The sequence below is a fragment of the Giraffa tippelskirchi genome, chromosome 2, assembly GCF_054371585.1.
Source record: "Giraffa tippelskirchi isolate mGirTip1 chromosome 2, T2T-mGirTip1v1.2.pri, whole genome shotgun sequence".
In the NCBI taxonomy this organism is placed as follows: domain Eukaryota; kingdom Metazoa; phylum Chordata; class Mammalia; order Artiodactyla; family Giraffidae; genus Giraffa; species Giraffa tippelskirchi.
The window spans coordinates 74,268,082-74,291,234 of NC_137276.1; the positions used below are offsets into that span (position 1 = coordinate 74,268,082).

The 23,153-nt window shown below is 37.1% G+C and overlaps 1 protein-coding gene across 6 annotated transcripts in view; it reads right to left on the reverse strand.

Annotated features, from left to right (window-relative positions):
• The window catches only part of CABCOCO1 (ciliary associated calcium binding coiled-coil 1), a 150,523-nt gene that overhangs the window by 117,779 nt on the left and 9,591 nt on the right, over window positions 1–23,153 (reverse strand). For 5 of the 6 annotated variants that reach the window (XR_014076538.1, XR_014076539.1, XR_014076541.1 and 2 more), the window contains exons 2-3: window positions 17,603–17,706; window positions 2,819–2,988 (exon numbers count right to left, since the gene is read on the reverse strand). Coding sequence is in view for 2 of the 6 variants with exons in the window: in XM_081569062.1 (XP_081425188.1) it covers window positions 2,819–2,988; window positions 17,603–17,706 (274 nt within the window). In the remaining 4 variants the exon portion in view is untranslated. Of the gene's footprint in view, window positions 1–2,818; window positions 2,989–4,913; window positions 4,992–17,602; window positions 17,707–23,153 lie in introns of all 6 variants that reach the window. The other variant, XM_081569063.1, reaches the window with a different exon arrangement.

Here is a 23,153-nt window from a genome sequence, read left to right on the forward strand (position 1 = left end):
TTGGTGAATTTTATTAGTTTGAGGTTTTTGAAAACTGGTCAGTTACTTTTGTTTTCTAATGCACGTACAATTAACATTCTCTTATTATTCTGTTAATGTCTGCACAATCTTTAGTGATATCCTTTTTTATACTTGATAATAATAACCTGTACCTTCCATCTTTTTTCTTGGTCAGTTTTGCTTCATGTTTATCAATTTTGATCTTATCAAAGATCCAGATTTTTGTTTCATTGAATTTCTCTACTGGTTTTCCATTTTCAATTTCATTGACTTCTGTTTATTGTTTCTTTCTTTTCTGCTTGATCCATGCTCTATTCATTTACTTAAAAATCTTTTCTAATATCTGTTGAGACTTTCTCTTTGACTCATGCACTATTAAGAATTGTGCTGTTCAATATCCAAGTGTTCGGAGATTTCCCTTACATATTTCTGTTGTTAATTATTTGTTTAATTCCATGATGGTCAGAAAATATATTTGTATGGTTTCAGTTAAACTTAAGGGTGTTACATGACCCAGGATATGGTCCACTTTGATGAATGTGCCATACACACTTGAAAGCATGACTGTTCTGTTGTTTTGGGGTATACTGTTCTGTAAATGGCAATTAGATCCAGACAATTGATATTTTTCTTTTGGTTTACCCTATTTGTGACCTAGTTAGCCTCTTGAATTTACAGGTCTATGTCTTCTGCTAAATTTGGGATGGTTTCAACTACTGCCTTTTCAAATGCTTGTTTAGCACTGTACTCTTTCTCCTATCCTTTTGGGAGTCTGAATGATATGTATATTAGAACTTCTGTTATTCATAGGTCCTTAAGGTTTTGTTCATTTGTTTACCAATCTTTTTTTTTCCCTCTGTGTTGTGCAGATTGGATAATTTCTATTGGTCTTCCATCTTTAAGTTCATTGATTATTCCTTTGTCTCTATTCTGTTATTGATTCCATTCAGTGAGATTTTAATTTTGGTCATTGTACAATTTGGTTCTAAAATTTTGTTTCTTGATTATACCTTCTGTTTCTTTCATGATTCTTTATATTTTAACATTTGTTTCAACAATATTCACAACAGTTCTTTTAAGCTCTTGTAGCTGTTTTGAAGTCTTTGTCTTCTAATCTCAATATCCATTTCATCTTATTGTTGGTATCTAGTTATTAATGTTTTCCATGCAGGATGAGATTCACACCATTCTTTGTCTGCCTAATAATTCTGACAACAGTATTGAAAGAATGTTTCAAGACCTGAAGTACTCAAAGATTCCACAAATATTTGTGTCATGTGGGAAAAAACAGCCAAAGTCTTTTTTTGTGATGATTTACTAAGAATTCTTTCTTGGAAGATTATAGTTCAACAGCTGACACTGAAACAATATTATATTATTTATCAGGGCTCTTAATAAAATAGTATTGGAAAAGACTGAATTCTCAAAACTAACTACCTAAGACCTCAGTTTTTGTTTTAGTTTTATATTAGGTACAGAATAATCTGAAATCAGTCAGTTAATATCATACAATATTTCTCATTGTCAAGTATAATTATTTTTTTCTTCTATTGGTACATTATTAATGTTTAACATGGCACCACATACCTAAGTAAAGAAAAAATGAAATTCTCCTATTTGCAGAGAAGGAAAAATATTGATTTCTCTTCCTCACATACAAAAACTACCAATTCTTCCCTTGTTAAGAGTGATGAGGAGCAAGAAGAATACATAGGGTATGAGTGATTCCTCTATTAATTTTGCTAACACAGTATTTCCCCTGCATCTGAACAGTTAGAAAATGATACAAGGAACAAAATAAGCTTTGTGTGACCAAAAGTCCTCCATAAATTTTACTAGGACAATTGTGATGATTCTTTAGGGGTGGAAAGGTCTTCTACCTCCCCATATTTTTTAAAAAAGAAACTAAAAACAAACAAATAATCAAAAGAAAAGAAGAGACAAAATAGAAAGAGGAGGAAATGAAGGAAGGAAGTAAGCAAAGCTGCCTCCCGTAGACACAAGGAGGTCTTTCAGTGGAGTTAGAAACACCTTGACATATATTGTGTTCACGGTCTTTTGATTATACAGTAAGATCCATGTTCTAGTTCTGCCATTTACCAACTATGCAACCTTGGACCACTTGCTCAACTGTGATATAGGGGTTATGATACCTCCCCTCCAGTTGTTCTGTATTTTAAAATATATGTTGAAGATTAGAACCAAACATACTGCCTAGGACAAAGTTGGCAATAAGTAATGATAGATTTCCTTCTTTTCCTCCTTTCAAGAAAGTAACTGTTTATTCTCAAACAAAAGTCATCACATTTAAAACTGCTCCAAGGAAGAATTTCCAAATTTCCTGTAGTAACTCATTTCAGTAAATAAAAAAAAACTCACAAAATCTAAGTGTATGGGACTAATGTCTGTTTCATAGGGCTTTGATACTGACCAAAGTACCTCCTCTTAACAGCAAACCTGAGATATTACGGTAATATTTAAATGTAAGATAAGATGAAAACAGCTCAAAGAATAAAAAATAGCTAGATAAATCTGAACTACTTGACATTTTGGAGATGGATGGCACTGATGAGATTTCAAAATTTAAGTAACATATCTGGAAAATTCATTATTAAGAGAATGTCAACTTTGTTAAGTATTAACGCTTTACAACTTAATGAAGTTATGAAGTATATTCTTGCTATATATACCCAAGGAAAAAACATATAATTTTCATTGTAGGATTTACAGTAAAATTAGGAGCTTTTGTTTGAGAACATTAATTTAGACAGTGGACTAAATTTTCTTTTCTTAAAAAAAGAAAAAGTAATGTACTTACTTCTAAGATTATGAAGTAGCATATCTAGTAAAGTCATAAATTTTGAATATTGGATAACAGAAAAGTCCATTCCTTTTGCCCACAAAAATCCAGATACATAATAATCTAGTAGACTGGCTTCCTTTAAACAGGTTTGAAGATTTTTGAAATTCAAAAACTTTTCTAGTTTCCTGTAACAAGAAAAATCTAGGTATTAAAATTGATTAAACATTGAACAGCTCCTTTTTGAAGTTTTGAAAACAGATACTTTTCTTGAATGAAGATTCTATAATGCTCATAATCTAAAAAATCCATGATTATATCAAAATCCTAAATCCAAAACAGCATTCAAAGAGAGAGCACATGAAAATTATTATTCTTTTTTTTCCACTTCCTCTTTCTTCTTCTTCTAAATTTCTCTCCTCCCCACCATTTTTTTTTTTTTTTTGAATTGGAGGAAAACTGCTTTACAATGTTCTGTTGGTTTCTGCCATAGAATATGTGAATCAGCCATAATTATACATGTATCTCCTCTCTCTTAAGCCTCCCTTCCCTCCTCTCATCCCACCCCTGTAGGTTATCACAGAGCACCAAGCTGGGCTCCCTGTGTTATACAGCAACTTCTCACCAGATATTCATATGTTGATGCTACTTTCTCCATTCATCCCACTCTCTCTCTCTCCCTTTCCCACCATGTTTACAAGTCCATTCTCTACATCTGCGTCTCCATTCCTTCCCTGCAAATAGGTTCACTGATACTGTTTTTCTAGATTCCTTATATATGGGTTAATATATTAATTTGTTTTTCTCTTTCTGATTTACTTCACTCTGTAGGCTCTAGGTTCACCCACCTCACTAGAACTGACTCAAATTCATTTTTTATAGCTAGGTAATATTCCACTGCATATACGTACCACATCTTCTTTATCCATTCATCAGTAGATGGACATCTAGGTTGCTTTCAGGTCCGGGCTATTGTAAATAGTGCTGCAATGAACACTGCAGTACATATGCTTTTTAGAACTGTGGTTTTATCAGGGAATATGCCCAGTAGTGGGGTTGCTAGGTTATATGGTATATTTAGTCCTAGTTTTTTTAAGGAATCTCTGTACTGTTCTTCATAAAGGCTATATCAGTTTACATTCTCACCAACAGTTGTCAGAAGGTTCCTTTTTCTCTTATTTATCTCTGAAGTAAAATGTAGTAACTTTTTCTTTTCTTTCAAATTCAATGTCTTTTTCCATTTATACAATCAAGTTTCTTTTACTTCTGATAGTGTTCTGGAACTGTATTGTTAAATATTTATTGTTTTCTTTTTTAAGAATTCAAATTATGTATGTTTTACTCATTTTTTCTAATACTGTAATTTTCTTTAATCTTCAAAAAATTTTAAATCAATTTCCTTTTCATTTTATATGCTTTTCTCACTACTGTCTTCTGTGTCCATTGTATTTTCAGCATTGTTAATTCTTCCTTGGGCTACTTACAAATTTCACTTCTGTGAGATGTCTCCTTTTTTTAAAAAAATGTTTCATCACCTTTTATTTATTTTTATCTCTACCTTGATTTTTTTGTATCTCTGTCTTATGTTCTTGTGACTACTTCACAAGAGTTCTTAATTCATGATAAATATTTGAGAATATTTTTTGTCCATTCATGGCCATATTTTTCTGGTGTACTTCCTTTGCCTGACATTTCTTTTTTCTATTCTTCATTTTTATCCTTGCAATGTCTTTGTATCTATACTCCTTGCTTAATGCTCAAACCTGGTCATATTACAAGGAATTTTCTATATGAAATAAGTTTATCTCAATTATTCCACTTTTTAGCTTTTATTCAATTAGTGGGAAAAATGAAAAATGTAGAATAGGTTCTCCTTATTACCACATAAACAATCTATTTCTTGTAGATATAGGAAGTATCTGTTCCACGCCTTATAATATAGTCCTGCTGTTGCAAATAATTGTTCTTGGAATAGCACTTCAGGGTTTTCTCTTCACCTGGGAGAATAAGTATATTTTTTAAACTCATTCTCAGATCTTCAACTATGTGATCCTCCTTGTACTTTTCCCCACACTTCTGCTTGATCTACCATGTTTCTGGCAGGCATACTCACATTTTGCAGTCTGGACTTTCATTCTCCTTGTTAGTACAGAGATGGAATTGATATTTCCTTGATGCTTATATGTGATTTCTAAGGGAGAGAGAGAGTGTGTGTGTGTGTTTGTGTGACAACTTTATATTTTAAAAAAAAGATAGTCCTTATTATTTATAATATTGAAATAAATTATACGATCAGAATAATGAATACAGCAATTTAAACAAGTTTGGGAAAAAATAAAGCTGATGTTATGTTTAACACACTCTCATCCAACTCACAACCATTTCATTTACAGTGGTATCAGGGTAGACCCCACTCTCCAAAGTGAGATCTGAGTCTTTTCATAGTAATCATATCTCCCTTCTCATAACGCTATATAATGCCTTTTAGTATACGGCATTCTTTATAATTATGGAACTACAGTGGGTACTGTCCTAAGTTGTTCTAGTTCATGCATAAATAAAGGTAAGGTTAATTTTCTTCTGCGGAATCTCAATACCACCATCCATAGTGGCTGTATCAATTTACATTCCCACCAACAGTGCAAGAGCATTCCCTTTTCTCCACACCCTCTCCAGCATTTATTGTTTGCAGAATTTTGATGATGGCCATTCTGACCAGTGTGAGGTGATATCTCATCATAATTGTGACTTGCATTTCTCTAATAATGAGTGATGTTGAGCATCTTTTCATGTGTTTGTTAGCCATCTGTATGTCTTCTTTGGAGAAATATATGTTTAAGTCCTTTTCCCACTTTTTGATTGGGTTGTTTGTTTTTCTGGCACTGAATTGTATGAGCTGCTTATATATTTTGGAAATTAATCCTTTGCCAATTGCTTCATTTGCTATCATTTTCTCTTATTCTGAGGGTTGTCTTTTCACCTTTCTTACAGTTTCCTTTTCTGTGCAAAAGCTTTTAAGTTTCATCAGGTCCTACTTGTTTAATTTTGTTTTTATCTCAGTTACTCTAGGAGGTAATGCTGAAGAAACTAAATTTGAACAGTTCTATGAAGACCTACAAGATCTTCTAGAACCAACACCAAAAAAAGCTCCTTTTCATTATAGGGGACTGGAATGCAAAAGTAGGAAGTCAAGAGATAGTGGGAGTAACAGGCAGATTTGGCCTTGGAGTACAAAACGAAGCAGGGCAAAGGCTAACAGTTCTGTCAAGAGAATGCACTGGTCATAGCAAACACCCTCTTCCAACAACACAAGAGAAGACTATACACATGGACATCACCAGATAGTCAATACCAAAATCAGATTGATTATATTCTTTGCAGTGAAAGATGCAGAAGCTCTATACAGTCAGGGAAAACAAGACTGGGAGCTGACTATGGCTCAGATCATGAACTCCATATTGCCAAATTCAGACTTAAAATGAAGGAAGCAGGGAAAACCACTAACTATTCAGGTATGACCTAAATCAGATCCCTTACGATTATACACTGAAAGTGACAAATAGATTCAAGAGATTAGATCTGATAGACAAGAATGCCTGAAGAACTATGGACAAAAGTTCATGACATTGTACAAGAGGCTGTGATCAAGACCATCCTGAAGAAAAAGAAATGCAAAAAGGCAAAATGGTAGTCCAAGGAGGCCTGACAAATAGCTGAGAAAAGAAAAGATGCGAAAGGCAAAGGAGAAAAGAAAAGATACACCCATTTGAATGCAGAGTTCCAAAGAATAGAAAGGAGAGATAAGAAAGCCTTCCTCCGTGATCAATGCAAAGAAATAAAGGTAAACAATAGAATGGGAAAGACTAGAGTTCTCTCCAAGAAAATTAGAGATACCAAGGGAACACTTCATGCAAAGATGGGCATAATAAAGGAAAGAAATGTTATGGACCTAACAGAAGCAGACGATATTAAGAAGAGGTGGCAAGAATACACAGAAGAACTATGCAAAAAAGATCTTCATGACCCAGATAATGGCGATGGTGTGATCACTCACCTAGAGCCAGATATCCTGGAATGAGAAGTCAAGTGGGCCTTAAGAAACATTACTACGAACAAAGCTAGTGGAGGTAATGGAATTCCAGTTGAGCTATTTCAAATCCTGAAAGATGATGCTGTGAAAGTGCTCACTCAATATGCCAGCAAATTTGGAAAACTCAGCAGTGGCCACAGGACTGGAAAAGGTCAGTTTTCACTCCAACCCAAAGAAAGGCAATGCCAAAGAATGTTCAAACTACAACATAATTGCACTCATCTCACAAGCTAATAATGTAATGCTCAAAATTCTGCAAGCCAGGTTCAACAGTACGTGAACCATGAACTTCCAGATGTACAAGCTGGATTTAGAAACAGCAGAGGAACCAGTGATCAATCTGCCCACATCCATTGGATCATAGAAAAAGCAAGAGAGTTCCAGAAAAACATCTACTTCTGTTTTATTGACTCGCTGAAGCCTTAAACTGTGTGGATCACAATGAACTGTGGAAAATTCTTAAAAGAGACGGGAACACCAGACCACCTGACCTGCCTCCTGAGAAATCTGGATGCAGGTCAGAAGAAACAGTTAGAACTAGACATGGAACAACAGACTGGTGTCAAATAGGGAAAGGAGTATGTCAAGGCTGTATATTGTCACCCTGCTTATTTAACTTATATGGAGAGTACATCATGCAAAATGCCAGACTGGATGAAGCACAAGCTGAAATCACAATTGCCAGGAGACATATGAATAACCTGAGATATGCAGATGACACCACCCTTATGGCAGAAAGAAAAGAAGAACTAAAGAGCCTCTTGATGAAAGTGAAAGAGGAGAGTGAAAAAGTTGGCTTAAAACTCAACATTCAGAAAACTAAGATCATGGCATCCGGTCCCATCACTTCATGGCAAATAGATGGGGAAACAACCTAAACAGTGTCAGACTTTAATTTTGGGGGCTCCAAAATCACTGCAGATGGTGACTGCAGCCATGAAATTAAAAGATGTTTGCTCCTTGGAAGAAAAGTTATGAGCAACCTAGACAGCATATTAAAAAACAGAGACATTACTTTGCCAACAAAGGTCTGTCTAGTCAAGGCTATGGTTTTTCCAGTGGTCATGTGTGGATGTGAGATTTGGACAATAAAGAAAGCTGAGCACTGAAGAATTGATGCTTTTGAACTGTAGTGTTGGAGAAAACTCTTCAGAGTCCCTAACCAACCAGTCCATCCTAAAGGAAATCAGTCCTGAATATTCATTGGAAGGACTGATGCTGAAGCTGAAACTCCAATACTTTGGCCACCTGACGGGAAGAACTGACTCATTGGAAAAGACCCTGATGCTGGGAAAGATTGAGGGCAGGAGGAGAAGGGGATGACAGAGGATGAGATGGCTGGATGGCATCACCTACTCGATGGGCATGAGTTTGAGCATGCTCTGGGTGCTGGTAATGGACAGGAAAGCCTGGAATGCTGCAGTCCATGGGGTCGCAAAGAGTCAGACATGACTGAACAACTGTAATGAACTGAACCTAGAACGTGGGTCACAGAGAGGATCTCTCTTTGATTTATGTCATTGAGTGTTCTGCCTATGTTTTCCTCTAAGAGTTTTATAGTTTCTGGTCTTACATTTAGGTCTTCAATCCATTTTGAGTTTATCTTTGTGTATGGGGTTAGGAAGTGATCTAATTTCATTCTTTTACATGTAGCTGTCCAGTTTTACCAGCTCCATTTTGAAGAGGCTGTCTTTGGCCCATTGTATAGTCTTGCCTCCTTTGTCAAAAATAAGGTACCCATAGGTGCTTGGGTTTATTTCTGGGCTTTCTATCTTGTTCCATTGGTCTATATTTCTGTTTTTGTGCCAGGACCATATTGTCCTGATGACTGTAGCTTTGTAGTATAATCGGAAGTCAGGAAGTTTGATTCCTCCAGCTCCATTCTTCTTTCTCAGGACTGCTTTGGCTATTTGGGGACTTTTGTTTCCATATGAATTGTGAAAATTTTTGTTCCAGTTCTGTGAAAAATGCCATTGATAATTTGATAGGGATCACATTGAATCTGTAGATTGCCTTTGGTAATATAGTCATTTTCACATTATTGATTCTTCCTACCTAGGAGCATGGAATAGCTCTCCATCTGTTTATGTTATCTTTGATTTATTTCATAAGTGTCTTATAATTTTCTGTGTACAGTTGTTTTGTCTCCTTAGGTAAGTTTATTCTTAGATATTTAATTCTTTTTGTTGCAATGGTGAATGGGATTGATTCCTTAATTTCTCTTTCTGAATTTTCAGTGCTAGTATATAGAAATGCAAGTGATTTCTGTGTATTGATTTTGTATCCTGCAACTCTGGTAAATTAAATGATTAGCTCCAGTAATTTTCTGATACTATCTTTAGGATTTTCTATGTACAGTATCATGTCACCTGCTAACAGTGAGAGCTTAACTTCTCCTTTTCCAATCTGGATTCCTTTTATTTCTTTTTCTTCTCTGACTGTTGTAGCTAGGACTTCCAGAACTATGTTGAATAATAGTCATGAAAGTGGACACCCATGTCTTGTTCCTGATCTTAGGGGGAATGCTTTCAGTTGTTCATCACTGAGAATAATGTTTGCTGTAGGCTTATCATATATGGCCTTTACTATGTTGAGGTAGGTTCCTTCTATGCCCAGTTTTGAAGATTTTTAATCATAAATGGGTGCTGAATTTTGCCCAAGGCTTTTTCTGCATCTATTGAGATTATATGGTTTTTGTCTTTCAATTTGTTAATATGGTGTATCACCACATTGATTGATTTGCAAACGTTGAAGAATCCCTGCATCCCTGGAATAAACCCAACTTGATCATGGTGTATGAGCTCTTTGATGTGTTGCTGAATTCTGTTTGCTATAATTTTGTTGAGGATTTTTGAAGGTATGTTCATCAGTGATATTGGCCTGTAGTTGTATTTTCTTGTGTTGTCTTTGTCAGGTTTTGGTGTCAGGGTGATGGTGGCCTCGTAGAATGAGTTTGGAAGTAGTCTTTCCTCTGCAAATTTTTGAAAGAGTTTTAGAAGGATAGACCTTAGCTCTTCTTAAATGTTTGACAGAATTCTCTGGTGAAGCCATCTGGTCCTGGGCTTTTGTTTTTTGGGAGATTTTTTATCACAGCTTCAATTTCAGTGCTTGTAATTGGGTTGTTCGTAATTTCTATTTCTTCCTGGCTCAGTCTTGCAAGATTGAACTTTTCTAAGAACCTGTCCATTTCTTACAGGTTATCTATTTTATTGCCATGTAGTTGTTCAAAATAGTTTCTTATAATCCTTTGTATTTCTGCATTATCGTTGTAACCACTCCTTTTTCATTTCTAATTTTATTGATTTGATTCTCCTCTTTTTCTTCATGAGGAGTCTGGGTAAAGGTTTGTCAATTTTGTTTATCTTCTCAAAGAACCAGCTTTAAGTTTTATTAATCTTTACTATTGTTTCTTTCATTTATTTTTCATTTATTTCTGCTCTGATCTTTATGATTTCTTTCCATCTACTAATTTTGGGGTTTTTGGTTCTTATTTTTCCACTTGCTTTAGGTGTAAAGTTAGGTTGTCTATTCGATGCTTTTCTTGTTTCTTGAGGTAGGATTTTATTTCTATAAACTTCCCTCTTAGAACTGCTTTTGCTGCATCCCATAGGTTTTGAGTTGTCGTGTTTTCATTGTCATTTGTTTCTAGAAATTTTTTGATTCCCTTTTGATTTCTTCTGTAACCAGTTGGTCATTTAGAAACTTACTGTATAATCTCCATGTGTTTGTGTTTTCTACACCTTTTTCTTATAATTGGTATCTAGTCTCATAGTGTTGTGGTCAGAGGAGATGCTTGATATGACTTCTATTTTCTTAAATTTACTGAGGTTTGATTTGTGACCCAAGATGTGGTCTATCCTGGAGAATGTTCCATATGCATTTGAGAAGGTGTGTTCTTCTGGATTTGGATGGAATATCCTGACGATATCAATGAGATCCATCTCATCAAATGTATCATTTAAGACTTGTGTTTCCTTATTAATTTTCTGTTTTGATGATCTGTCCATTGGTGTGATTGGGGTGTTAAAGTCTCCTACTATTATTGTGTTACTGTGAATTTCTCCTTTTATGTCTAAGAAATTATGTAAATTTTTGTTCTATGTAGTGAGGTGCTCCTATGCTGGGTCCATAGATATTTACAATTGTTATATCTTCCTCTTGGATTGATACCTTGTTCATTATGGAGTTTCCTTCCTTATCTTTTGTAATCTTTAAGTTCTATTTTGTCTGATATGATGATTGCTACTCCAGCTTTCTTTTGCTTCCCATTTGCATGGAATATATTTTTCCATCCTCTCACTTTCAGTCTATATGTGGTTTGAAGTGAGGTCTGAAGTGACCTCACTCGAGGTCTGAACCTCTTGAGGTCTGAAGTGGGTTTCTTGTAGACATTATATATATGGGTCTTGTTTTTGTATCCATTCAGCCAGTCTGTGTCTTTTGGTTGGAGCATTAAATCCATTTACATTTAAAGTAATTACTGATATATATGTTCCTATTGCCGTTTTCTTAATTGTTTGGGATCGGTTTTGTAGATCTTTTTTTTTTTCTTCTCTTATATTTCTTGACTATATAAGTCCCTTTAACATTTGTTGTAAAGATGGTTTGGTGATACTGAATTCTCTTAACTTTTGATTGACCCAGCGAACAAAGGAAACCAAAAATTTTATCTACTAGAACAAAACTAACTAAGGCACAAACTGGAAAACAAAACTAGAGCAAGGTGTCAATTGGGGAATAAAGCAATGAAAATAAAGCTAACAAACATGTTGAAAGGAAAGGAAAGATAGAAAGGAAAGAAAGAATAGATATGCAAAGTTAAATAGAGATAGATAAAGAAGATGTATATACATTAAAGATCAACTGCAAGGGGAAAAGAACAGTAGGAAAAGCCAACAAATGAATAAATGTAGAAAAATAACGATAGGTTTAAAAAATTAAAACTAAAGAAAAAGAAAAAAAGGAAAAACTCCACAGAACCACAAAAGCCCAATGTAGTGGCAGTGGTTTATAACAGCAATAAAAAATGTGACTGAGAAAAAAAAAAAAGCTCAAGAGCTTAATTATATTTCATAGTGCCAATAAAATTGACAACTAGAACAGAGGGGGAAGAAAGGTGGGGGGTGGGGGAGAATCCGAAAGAATCTACAGAGCAAGTCAAAACATAAGAATAATACATGTTTTTCTTGAGTCACTGCTATCACAGTCCTTTCCCTCACTGGGAGTCACGGTCCACCTCACCCCCCTAGGATGCCCTCCAACACTGTGCCTGCTGTGGGGGCAGCTCAGATTCTAATCTGGTGCTACTCCTGTGTGTTCTTGCCTCCAATGTCCACAGCTATCAGTACTAGCATGTTTTCTTTTGTGGGAGCTCTCAATGATCTTTTATATATTCCATAGACACAGAGTCTGCCTAGTTGATCGTGTGGGTTTAATCTGCAGCTTGTACAGCTGGCAGGAAGGTTTTGGGTCTTCTTCCTTAGCCACCCTGCCCCTGAGTTTCTGTTGTGGTTTTATTTGTTGTGGTTTTATTTCCACCTCTGCATGTGGGTCGTCCACGGGGGTTTGCTCCTGAGGCTGCCCTGGAGGACTTGGGTTTGCCCCCGTGAGGTGTGGAGGTGGTGCAGCTGCTTGGGTTGCAGGGGTTCTGCCAGCACCAGGTACTCAGGGGAGTTGGTAGCTAGGGCAGCAGGAAATATAGTGCTCTAAAAGGGTATGGCAACCAGTATTGGCCAATAGGCTCCAGTATTCTTGCCTGGAGAACCCCCTTCCCTGACATAGAAGCCTGGCAGGGTCACACAGAGTTGGATACTACCCAGGTGACCTTGCGCGCACAGACGCAAGGCTTTTTTTGCCTGTGGCAGCTCTGCCCCAGTGAGAGCTGAGCATGAAGGTAGTGCAGCTGCTTGGTTTGTGGGGACTCTGGCAGTGCCAAGTGTACAGGCATATGGACTGCTTCTGCTACAGGAGTATGGCCCTATCAGTCTTTTTCAAGCTTTTTTTAGGGGGCAATCAGAAGGCCTCTTTGGCTAGTCTTTCTCCGTAGCTCCGCCCATTCAGGCACTTAGAGGGCTCCCTTGCCTGGGGTCCTTATCTGTTGTTTGGCATGTCAGGCACATAGAGGAGCCCCTCCCTAGCTGGGGTCCTGCTCTGTAGTTCAGTGCATCAGGCATTTGATGGGCCAGCCTCTGTATTGTTCAGCTGCCAGTGCTGGCTTGTGGGAAAAGAAAGGCTATGGTGATGGCTCCACCCCCTACATGTGACTCAGCAGTATCGCCTTGCTTCCATGGCTGCTTGGCTTTCCTCCACAGGCATTTCCCATCACAATCTCCTCCCTCCCCTCCCCTCGATCGGTCTCTCTGCAGGCAACAGCAGCCCCCACCCTGGGATTGCTCCACACTCCCCAAACTCCAGCTCCCAGCCGCTGTGCCTTCCAGGGGACCCTCGTCCCTGTCCAGAGTATGTCTGGCTGTGGCAAGGACTGTCTGATTCTCATTCCATTTAGGCTTCCATAGATCAGCTGTTTCACTCTCAGCCTTAAATGTTTTTCCTACAACTACCCCTATGTGGGTACTGAACCCCTGCTTCTGTTGCCCCACCCACCAAGGGCAGGTCCAGCCCTACTAATACTCCTGTTTCCCCCACAAGTTCCTTCGTCCTACTGAGTTTTGAGTGGTTCTATATATTCTTTTCCTCTGGTCAGGCACTCCTGTCTGCTCTCAGCTGGTGTTCTGCATGCACTTCTGTGTCTAAAGTGTATTCCTGATGTATCCGTGCAGAGAGATGAACTCCACATCAACCTACTCCTCTGCCATCTTGTTATCCTGGATTTATTCTTTACTGTAGTTTCTTGTCTTAGTCCTAACAGCTCCTTTTTAACATATTTTATAATCTCTTTTTTATCTCTTGTTTTATGGAATCAATGTCCTCTTTAAACATCAGCTTTGCCTAACGATTTTTTTTTTTTGTTTCCAGAAGTTAGTTTTCCTTCCAAATGTTTTCTTCATCTGCAATCTGCATGTTATTTTTTCAATTAAATATCTGACCTAAATAGCTGCATGTGTCCTTTGCTTTACATTTTTATTTTTTGAATGTTTTAACTGTATATTAATAGACAACTGCCTGAGAATATTTTGGTGAAATCGCCTTGAGGTCCCTCAACTTTTGCTCTTCCCCTAATGTGTCCTCTGTTGCTTTCCCTAAGTACCATTCGAATCTTAACCATCAACTTGAGCTGCAGGCTAAATATTTAACATATCTATTCTCTTAGTTATTTCACTCCAAAGGAAACTATGCAGGGAGACACTGGGAACAAGATACCGCTGTGGTTTGAATGTAAAGTTTCCATGCATTTTACTGGCAAATTTGTAAGCTTTTCCTCTAGGGATAAAGGGAGAGGGGACAAAGAAGAATAGTGAGATGGCCACTGATGTAGCACAGGAGAATGTAGGGAAAGAAAAAGATGCTTAATAGTGATTTAGGAAGTTTTGCTATAGTGATAGGTGATGTAACTACCTACTTTATCTCACCAAGAATTTCAGCAAACATATTACATTATTCTTGCATGCTCTTGAAATTGGAATACCTTTCATTTTTTGAATATGATGACATGCAGAAATAAGCCTAAGGCAAGATCTGAACAGCTCATGGAAACCAGTTATAGAAAGGTTATTAAAAGGTCACTCCACATTATTTCTATGTTTAAATAGTTATTTTCAATTTAGTCTCTATCTTTTTTTCAAAAGGGATTTGCATGGATCTATAAATAAAATCAGGGTTACATGAAAACATGAATGACAGCAGTTAGGAGATGAGAAATGTACCTAGATATTTATCCTTGCTTGAAGTATATTCCTGAAATATATTTTAATGATACTTTAATGTTTCATTTGATTGGTTGCTCTTATGAAGCAAAATTTTTAATGTTAAAAGGTAAGGGAATGTGCTGATGTCCTATAATTTATTTAAGTAGGTTTATAGCTTTGCAGGACTTCCCTGGTGGTTCAGATGGTAAAGCATCTGCCTACAATGCGAGAGACCCGGGTTCAATCCCTGGGTTGGGAAGATCTCCTGCAGAAGGAAATGGCAACCCACTCCAGTATTCTAGTCTGGAAAATCCCATGGACGGAGGAACCTGGTAGGCTATAGTCTATGGGGTCACGAAGGGTTGGACACAACTGAGCGACTTCACTTCACTATAGCTTTGCAGGGGCTTCCCTGGTGGCTCTGATGGTAACGAACCTGCCTACAATGTGGGAAACCTGGCTTGATTCCTGTGTCAGGAAGATGCCCTGGAGAAAGAAATGGCTACCCACTCCAGCATTCTTGCCTGGAGAATTCCATGGACAGAGGAGTCTGGCAGGCTACAGTCCATGGGTCACAAAGAGTCAGACAGGAGTGAGTGACTAACACTTTCATTTTCTTAGCTTCCTAAATTGTATGATTTTTGGCTTACTTTTACCAGTTGGTGACAGGATACTTCAATTGTATTTCTGTCCTTTTGAAAGGTATATAATCCTGACTTATAAAATGCTATTTTAAATGGAAAGTGAATGACTGATTGCAAATATTTCAGGATTACTGTTAAAAAAATCATGTAAAAAAACTCAAGAAAATCACTCTGCTAAGAAGTGGTTCCTGGCATAACACTGATGTCATTTATCCAAAATTGATGTCCTAAAATCTGAGATTACTTCAGGTGAATTCTATTAATCAGATGGTCAATGACATATCCTGAAAGAATGACCTTTTAGGTCAACCTGCTGTTGAACTTGGGTTGTTTCTATGTTGCTAACTTCTGTATTATCACTCTTTGAATCATTTACCTTCTCCTAGATCTCACCTCTTAAGAGATGAAAAATACTTTTTAGATATTAGATCTTTAACAAAAAAGAGACACTAATTGAAAAAAATTGTCAAAAAGATTGTTATATAAACAGTACAAATTAAGATGTGATGAGAAATACACAAGTCTAAAAAGCATTTGTTTGCAATAAGTTTTATTTAGTATTAACTACTTTTAAATAATATATTTTATTTACTATTCAATACAAATAAATTATAAATTACAAACTAAATTAAATGTGTCATTTACATCATATTACTCCATCTACCTAGTATTAAATATCTATTTTTTGCATTTCAATGACAATATTTGGGGTTATCTAGAAGTCCAAAATAATATGGTTGACTTAAGTAATCAGTGATATTAATACAATAAATGAATTTTTCTAATTAATTCTGACACTAAAAAATAAGAATTCCCAAACAGTATCTGTTTCTATAAAAATGGTAAAATGACCATGAAATTCTTACTTGATATCTATGAAATTTTTAATTGACTCATACTTCTAAAGATGCAGATAGTAAACTGTATGGCCAAATCACAGATCACCAAGATTTCTAGCAGGATTTGCAGGCAGTGGAGGTGAAGAGCATCTCAGGAAAAGGCCTGTCAGTGTCATTTGCCTGCTCTTAATATGCTTTCCCTTCTCAAATTTCCCCTCCACCCAGTACATTTGTCATTATTTCCTTCTCAGCCGTAAATCACCTCTATTCCGTAATATTTGATATTATGATCTGCAAATGATAACCACTGACAGAGTAATTTTCTATTTGCCATTATGGTTTAAAACACTCTGCTTGCATCCAGATGACTGGCCTATAGAAATCTTACCCTGGAGCATTACAGTCCAGAACATTATCACATCATTCCCACTCTCCATATATTACAACTAATCAGGCTTCCATTATTAGACTGAGATAATTTTTAAAATTAAAGCTACTAAAAACACCATTTAGGCATTTGTGTGGTGAATATATCTGAGTATATCTTAGAGTTCTAAGTAAATGATCTACTGTAGAAATCAATGGCTTTAAAAATAAGATGTACCTGTATTAGAACTCGGAGAAGGCAATGGCACCCCACTCCAGTACTCTTGCCTGGAAAATCCCATGGATGGAGGAGCCTGGTAGGCTACAGTCTATGGGGTCGCTAAGAGTCGGACACGACTGAGCGATTTCACTTTCACTTTTTCCTTTCATGCACTGGAGAAGGAAATGGCAACCCACTCCAGTATTCTCGCCTGGAGAATCCCGGGGACGGCGCAGCCTTGTGGGCTGCCGTCTATGGGGTCATGCAGAGTCGGACACGACTGAAGCAACTTAGCAGTAGCAGCAGCAGTATTAGAACTGATGCCTATAGATTCAGATATATTCCCATATTTAAACAAAATGTATGAGATTAGAATACTTAGTATAGCTTCATATCCAATAAAAATCACAGGTGGATGGCTAATATTCAGGATTACCAAAATTATACATGTATTGACTATTAATATTACAGAAAATAATCTTACTTTTGTCATGATGAGACAGAAGACCTAGAGGTTCTTAGGCATACTGTCCGTTTTACAAATGAAAGAGAAAAGAAGATGTCATATGATAATGGTTGCTTTTAACAATAAATCCCTATTCTGTGTTAAGATAACAAGTTGGTTTGAAATCCACTTCTCCCATAAAGAAGACTGCTGAGTAGTGCAAAAAGTCAGTTTGAGAATTTTTGTGTTCCAGAGTCTGGATATATATATCCGTGCACAATATAATAACAAATATTTTGAAAAAAGGTTTAAAAGGTGTAATAACATATTATACCATATATAGATGCAGAACTAGAACTGTTCCATATTTGGTTGTTATATCAAAGTACTTACTGCTGAACTCCATCAACATCCTCTGCTAGTATTTCAGTGATCTGGGCAACTGAAAGAAAATCTGGAGACAGAATCTTTTCATGCTCCTGGAATTCAGCATCTTTCTACAAAAAAAATGTAGAATAAGTTATTTCAGTGACATTTCACATATTAATCCTAATAATACCAAAATTTGTTCTTACTTTCGTCTACTGCTATCAGGAAAAAATTAAAAACAACAGGCTCCTAGATAATCACTTTTCTTTTCCATTTTTAAGTAATGGTATCTCTTCTACAAAGCTGAATGGTTAGTCAATCTGTCTTCTGTGCATATTTAAAACTGGGTGATGATTTTCAATTAACAAACATTTTTGAATATCTATATATTCCTCTTTGAACCTGGGGTACAAGAGAAGGCAAAGACAACAAAGATTTGTTACCCTCAAGAAGCTCAACATCTTGTGGAAGGAACAAACCAAAGGTGACTTTAAAACAAGAAAATAAAATTATAAGTGAGCCATAATAAAGGTATCATTCAGGACTTCCCGGATGGCATAGTGGATAGGAATCTGCCTGCCAATGTAGGGGACACAAGTTCGATCCCTGGTCCAAGAAGATTCTATATGCTGCAGAACAACTAAGCTCATATGCCATGGCTGCTGAAGCCTGCATGCTCTAGAGCCTGTGCTCCATAACAAGAAAAGCCACCACAATGAGAAGCCTGTGCACCACAACTAGAGAGTGGTCTGAGCTTGCAGCAACTAGAGAAAGCCCGCGGAAAGCAACAAAGACCCAGTGCAGCCAAAAATAAGTAAATAAATTGAATTAAAAAAAATAGCTGTCATTCAGTCTACAAGAAGGAAGGGACAAGGACAGGAACAGGACAAGGAAAGTGATTTTCAGAGACTGAACACGGATAGTGCCCCAGGTGAATGAATCAGCAACACCAAGGTGATAAATGTAGGACAGTTGGGTACCAGTTCTGTGAATATCAGTAATTCAGTGGTGCCAAGGGTACACACAGGGTACACGTTGAACCTAAGTGGAAGGTGGGCATTGGGAAAATATCACAGGAGATCTTAAATAATTTAATAAATATTTACTAAGCGATTACAAGACACAAGATATTGCACAAGTCACCATACATATTTTAGACCATGGCTGTTGGAAGAATGACAGGTTGAAGTGTTTGTTCTTAATAATATAGGCAGAAATGGACTGTGAAGTTTTTGAGCAATGAAATGACAAAATAAACTATGCTTCAATGAAGGGTAATCTGTAGCAGGGTAAAGGAAAGACAGGAGCACAGCAAGGATAACAAGGAAGAGTTAAACAAAAAAATTACTAGAACAGTTCAGGAATGAAGTATTGGCTGCACTGGGCTCCTAGCAGTGTGCATGAAAATGGATAAGGATAAATGCAACATATAGATGGGGGACTAAAAAGAGGGAAGAATGAATGGAGAGTCTGAATATCTGAAATAGGTGACTAGAAGAGGGAAGAATTAATGGAGAGTCTGAGTTTCTGAAATAAGTGACTAGAAGAAAATGGTGATGAGACTCAGGGCCTTCAACAGAAAATATGCCCCCTGTGCATGAACCAGACAAAAGAATCCTCTCTGGGTAGAGGAAGTATTAAAAGACGTAAGGCTGACACAGCCCTGCACCCAAGTGCAATACTTGTGAACAGAATACTTCCACCTTCTGCTCAATCCTCAGCTGAGTCCTTTTGTACAGAGTACAATCCATAAAAACATACATGACACTCTTATTGGGCTTCCCTGATGGCTCAGGTGGTAAAGAATCTGCCTGCAATATGGGAGATGTGGGTTTCATCCCTGGGTGGGAAGATCCCCTGAAGAAGAGAATGGCAACCCACTCCAATATTCTTGCCAAGAGAATTCCATGGACACAGTCCATGGAGTCACAAAGAGTTGGACATGACTGAGCAACTAACACACAAACATTCTTATTACACCAACAGAAATAAGAGATTTAGAAGATGATGCTAGTTTTAAGAAGGCAAGATGAAAAAAAAAAAAAAAGAAGGCAAGATGATGATTTTGGTTTCAGTGGTTGAATTTTAGGTGGAATATGAATAGCAAGACATGTTTAGAGATTAATTAGAAATGCTCGAGTCAGAAAGGTCAAGTTTACAGATGTTGGTATAGGAGTCACTGCAAGTATGAGAGTGAATGAAACTGCCCAAAGCCAGAGCATAAAGAGAAGAACTGTGAATAGGAGATGGAAAAGGAGACTGAGAAAGAGGTAAGACACCAGGAGCTTCGTGAAAATCAGATTATAGGATTTACACCAATCAGAATGGCCATCATTAAACAGTCTACAAATAACAAATGCTGGAGAGGATGTGGAGAAAATGTAACTCAAACACGGTTGGTGGGAATGTAAATTGGTGTAACCATTATGTAAATAGTAGGGAGGTTACTCAAAAAATTAAAAATGGAGTTGCCACGAGCGTATGCTCAGTTGTACCCAACTCTTTATAACCCCATGAACTGTAGCCCACTACGCTCCTCTGTCCATGGAATTCTTCAGGCAAGACTACTGAAGTGGGTAGCCATTCCCTTCTCCAGGGAGACTTCCTGACCAAAGGAGCAAACTCATATATTCCATTCAGTTCAGTTAATTTGTGTCCAACTCTTTGCAACCCCATGGACTACAGCACGCCAGCCAGGCTTCCCTGTCCATCACCAACTCCTGAGGCTTGCTCAAACTCCTGTCCATTAATTCAGTGATGCCATCCAACCATCTCATTCTCTGCTGTCCCCTTCTCCTCCTGCCTTCAATCTTGTCCAACATCAGGGTCTTTTCCAGTGAGTCAGTTCTTCCCATCAGGTAGCCAAAATATTAGAGCTTCAGCTTCAGCATCAGTCCTTTCAATGAATATTCAGGACTGATATCCTTGAGGATTGATGGGTTTCATCTCCTTGCAGTCCAAGGGACTCTCACGAGTCTTCTCCAACACCACAGTTCAAAAGCATCCATTCTTCAGCACTCAGCTTTCTTTATGGTCCATTTCTCACATTCATACACAACTACTGGAAAAACCATAGCTTTGATTAGACGGATCTTTGTTGGCAAAGTAATGTCTCTGCTTTTTAATATGCTATCTAGGTTGGTCATAGCTTTACTTTCAAGGAGCAAGCGTCTTTTAATTTCATGGTGCAGTCAACATCTTCAGTGAGTCTGAAGCCCAAGAAAATAAAATCTCTCACTGTTTCCATTGTTTCCCCATCTATTTGCCAGGAAGTGATGGGACTGGATGCCAAGATCTTAGTTTTTTGAATGTTGAGTTTTAAGCCAGCTTTTTCACTCTCCTCTTTCACTTTCATCAAGAGGCTCTTTAGTTCTTCTTTTCTTTCTGCCGTAAGGGTGGTGTCATCTGCATATCTGAGGTTATTGATATTTCTTCTGGCAATCTTGATGCCAACTTGTGCTTCATCCAGTCTGGCATTTTGCATGATGTACTCTGCATATAAGTTAAATAAGCAGGGTGACAATATACAGCCTTGACTTATTCCTTTCCCAATCTGGAATCAGTCCATTGTTATATGCTCAATTCTAACTGTTGCTTCTTGACCTGCATACAGGTTTCTCAGGAGGCATGCATGGCAGTCTGGTATTCCCACCTCTTTAAGAATTTCCCACAGTTTGTCATGATCCACACAGTCAAAGGCTTTGGCATAGTCAATGAAGCAGAAGTAGATGTTTTTCTGGAATGCTTTTGCTTTTTCTATGATCCAACGGATGTGGGCAATTTGATTTCTGGTTCTTCTGCTTTTTCTAAATCCAGCCTGTATATCTGGAAATTCTCAATTCACAGTGGTGAAGCCTAGCCTGGAGAATTTTGAGCATTATCTTGCTTGTATGTGAGATGAATGCAACTGTGCCATAGTTTGAACATTCTTTGGCATTGTTTTTCTTTGTGATTGGAATGAAAACTGACCTTTTCCAGTCCTGTGGCCACTGCTGAGCTTTCCAAATTTGCTGGCATACTGAATGCAGCACTTTCACAGCATCATCTTTGAGGATTTGAAATAGCTCAGCTGGAATTCCATCACCTTCACTAGCTTTGTTCATAGTGATGCTTCCTAAGGCCCACTTGACTCTGCATTGCAGGATGTCTGTTTCTAGGTGAGTGATCACACCATCGTGGTTATCTGGGTTATGAAGATCTTTTTTGTACAGTTCTTCTGTGTATTCTTGCCACCTCTTCTTAACATATTCTGCTTCTGTTAGGTCCACACTATTTCTGTGCTTTATTGAGCCCATCTTTGCATGAAATATTCCCTTGGTATCTCTAACTTTCTTAAAGAGATCGCTAGTCTTTCCCATTCTATTGTTTTCCTCTATTTCTTTGCACTGATCACTGAGGAAGGCTTTCTTCTCTCTCCTTGCTATTCTTTGGAACTCTGCATTCAGATGGATATATCTTTTCTTTTCTCCTTTGCCTTTCGCTTCTCTTCTCAGACAACCATTTTGCCTTTTTGCATTTCTTTTTCTTAGGGATAGTCTTGATCACAGCCTCCTGTACAATGCTATGAACCTCCGTCCGTAGTTCTTCAGGCACTCTGTCTTATCAGATCTAATTTTTTTAATCTATTTGTCACTTTCGGTGTATAATCATAAGGGAGTTGATCTAGGCCATACCTGAATGGTCTAGTGGTTTTCCCTACTTTTTTCAATTTAAGTCTGTATTTTGTAATAAAGACTTCATGATATGAGCCAGAGTCAGCTCCTGGTCCTGTGTTTGTTGATTGTATAGAGCTTCTCCATCTTTGGCTGCAAAGATTATAATCAATCTGATTTTGGTATTGACCATCTGGTGACGTCCATATGTAGAGTCGTCCATTACTCAGCCATAAAAAAAAATGAAATTATTCCATTTGCAGCAACATGGATAGACCTAGAGATTATCATACTAAGTGAAGAAAGTCAGAAAGAGAAAGACAAATATCATATGACATCACTTACATGTGGAATCTAAAATATGACACAATCAATATATCTATGAAACAAAGTCTCACAGATACAGAGAACAGACTTGTGGTTACCAAACAGGAGGAGGGGCTGGGAGGGAAGGATTGGGAGTTTGGGATTAGCAGAGGCAAACTAATAAACAGAATGGATAAAAAACAAGATCCTACTGTGTAGCACAGGGAACTATATTCAATATCCCGTGACAAAACGTTTTAGAAAAGAATGTTAAAAATAATATATGTGTATAACGAGTCACTTCTCTGTACAAAAGAAATCCAAAATATTGTAAACCAACTATGTGCTGTGCTGTACTTAGTCACTCCCAAATTTTCTTTATTCTTTTTCAAGAATAGAAAACCCCAAAGCTAACACTCACTGGAAATAATAATCAGTTTAATGTTTGTAATTTAATATTAGGTTATTATATTTTTATTTTTAAAAATCCAATTAAAAGTAAAATATGCTATTTTATTAACTATCTTTATTCAGTATAGATCAGCAAATTAACCTAAACTAGGTCATCCATTTGATTATAAATTCAAGATGAAAAAATATTTTAGTACCTAATATAA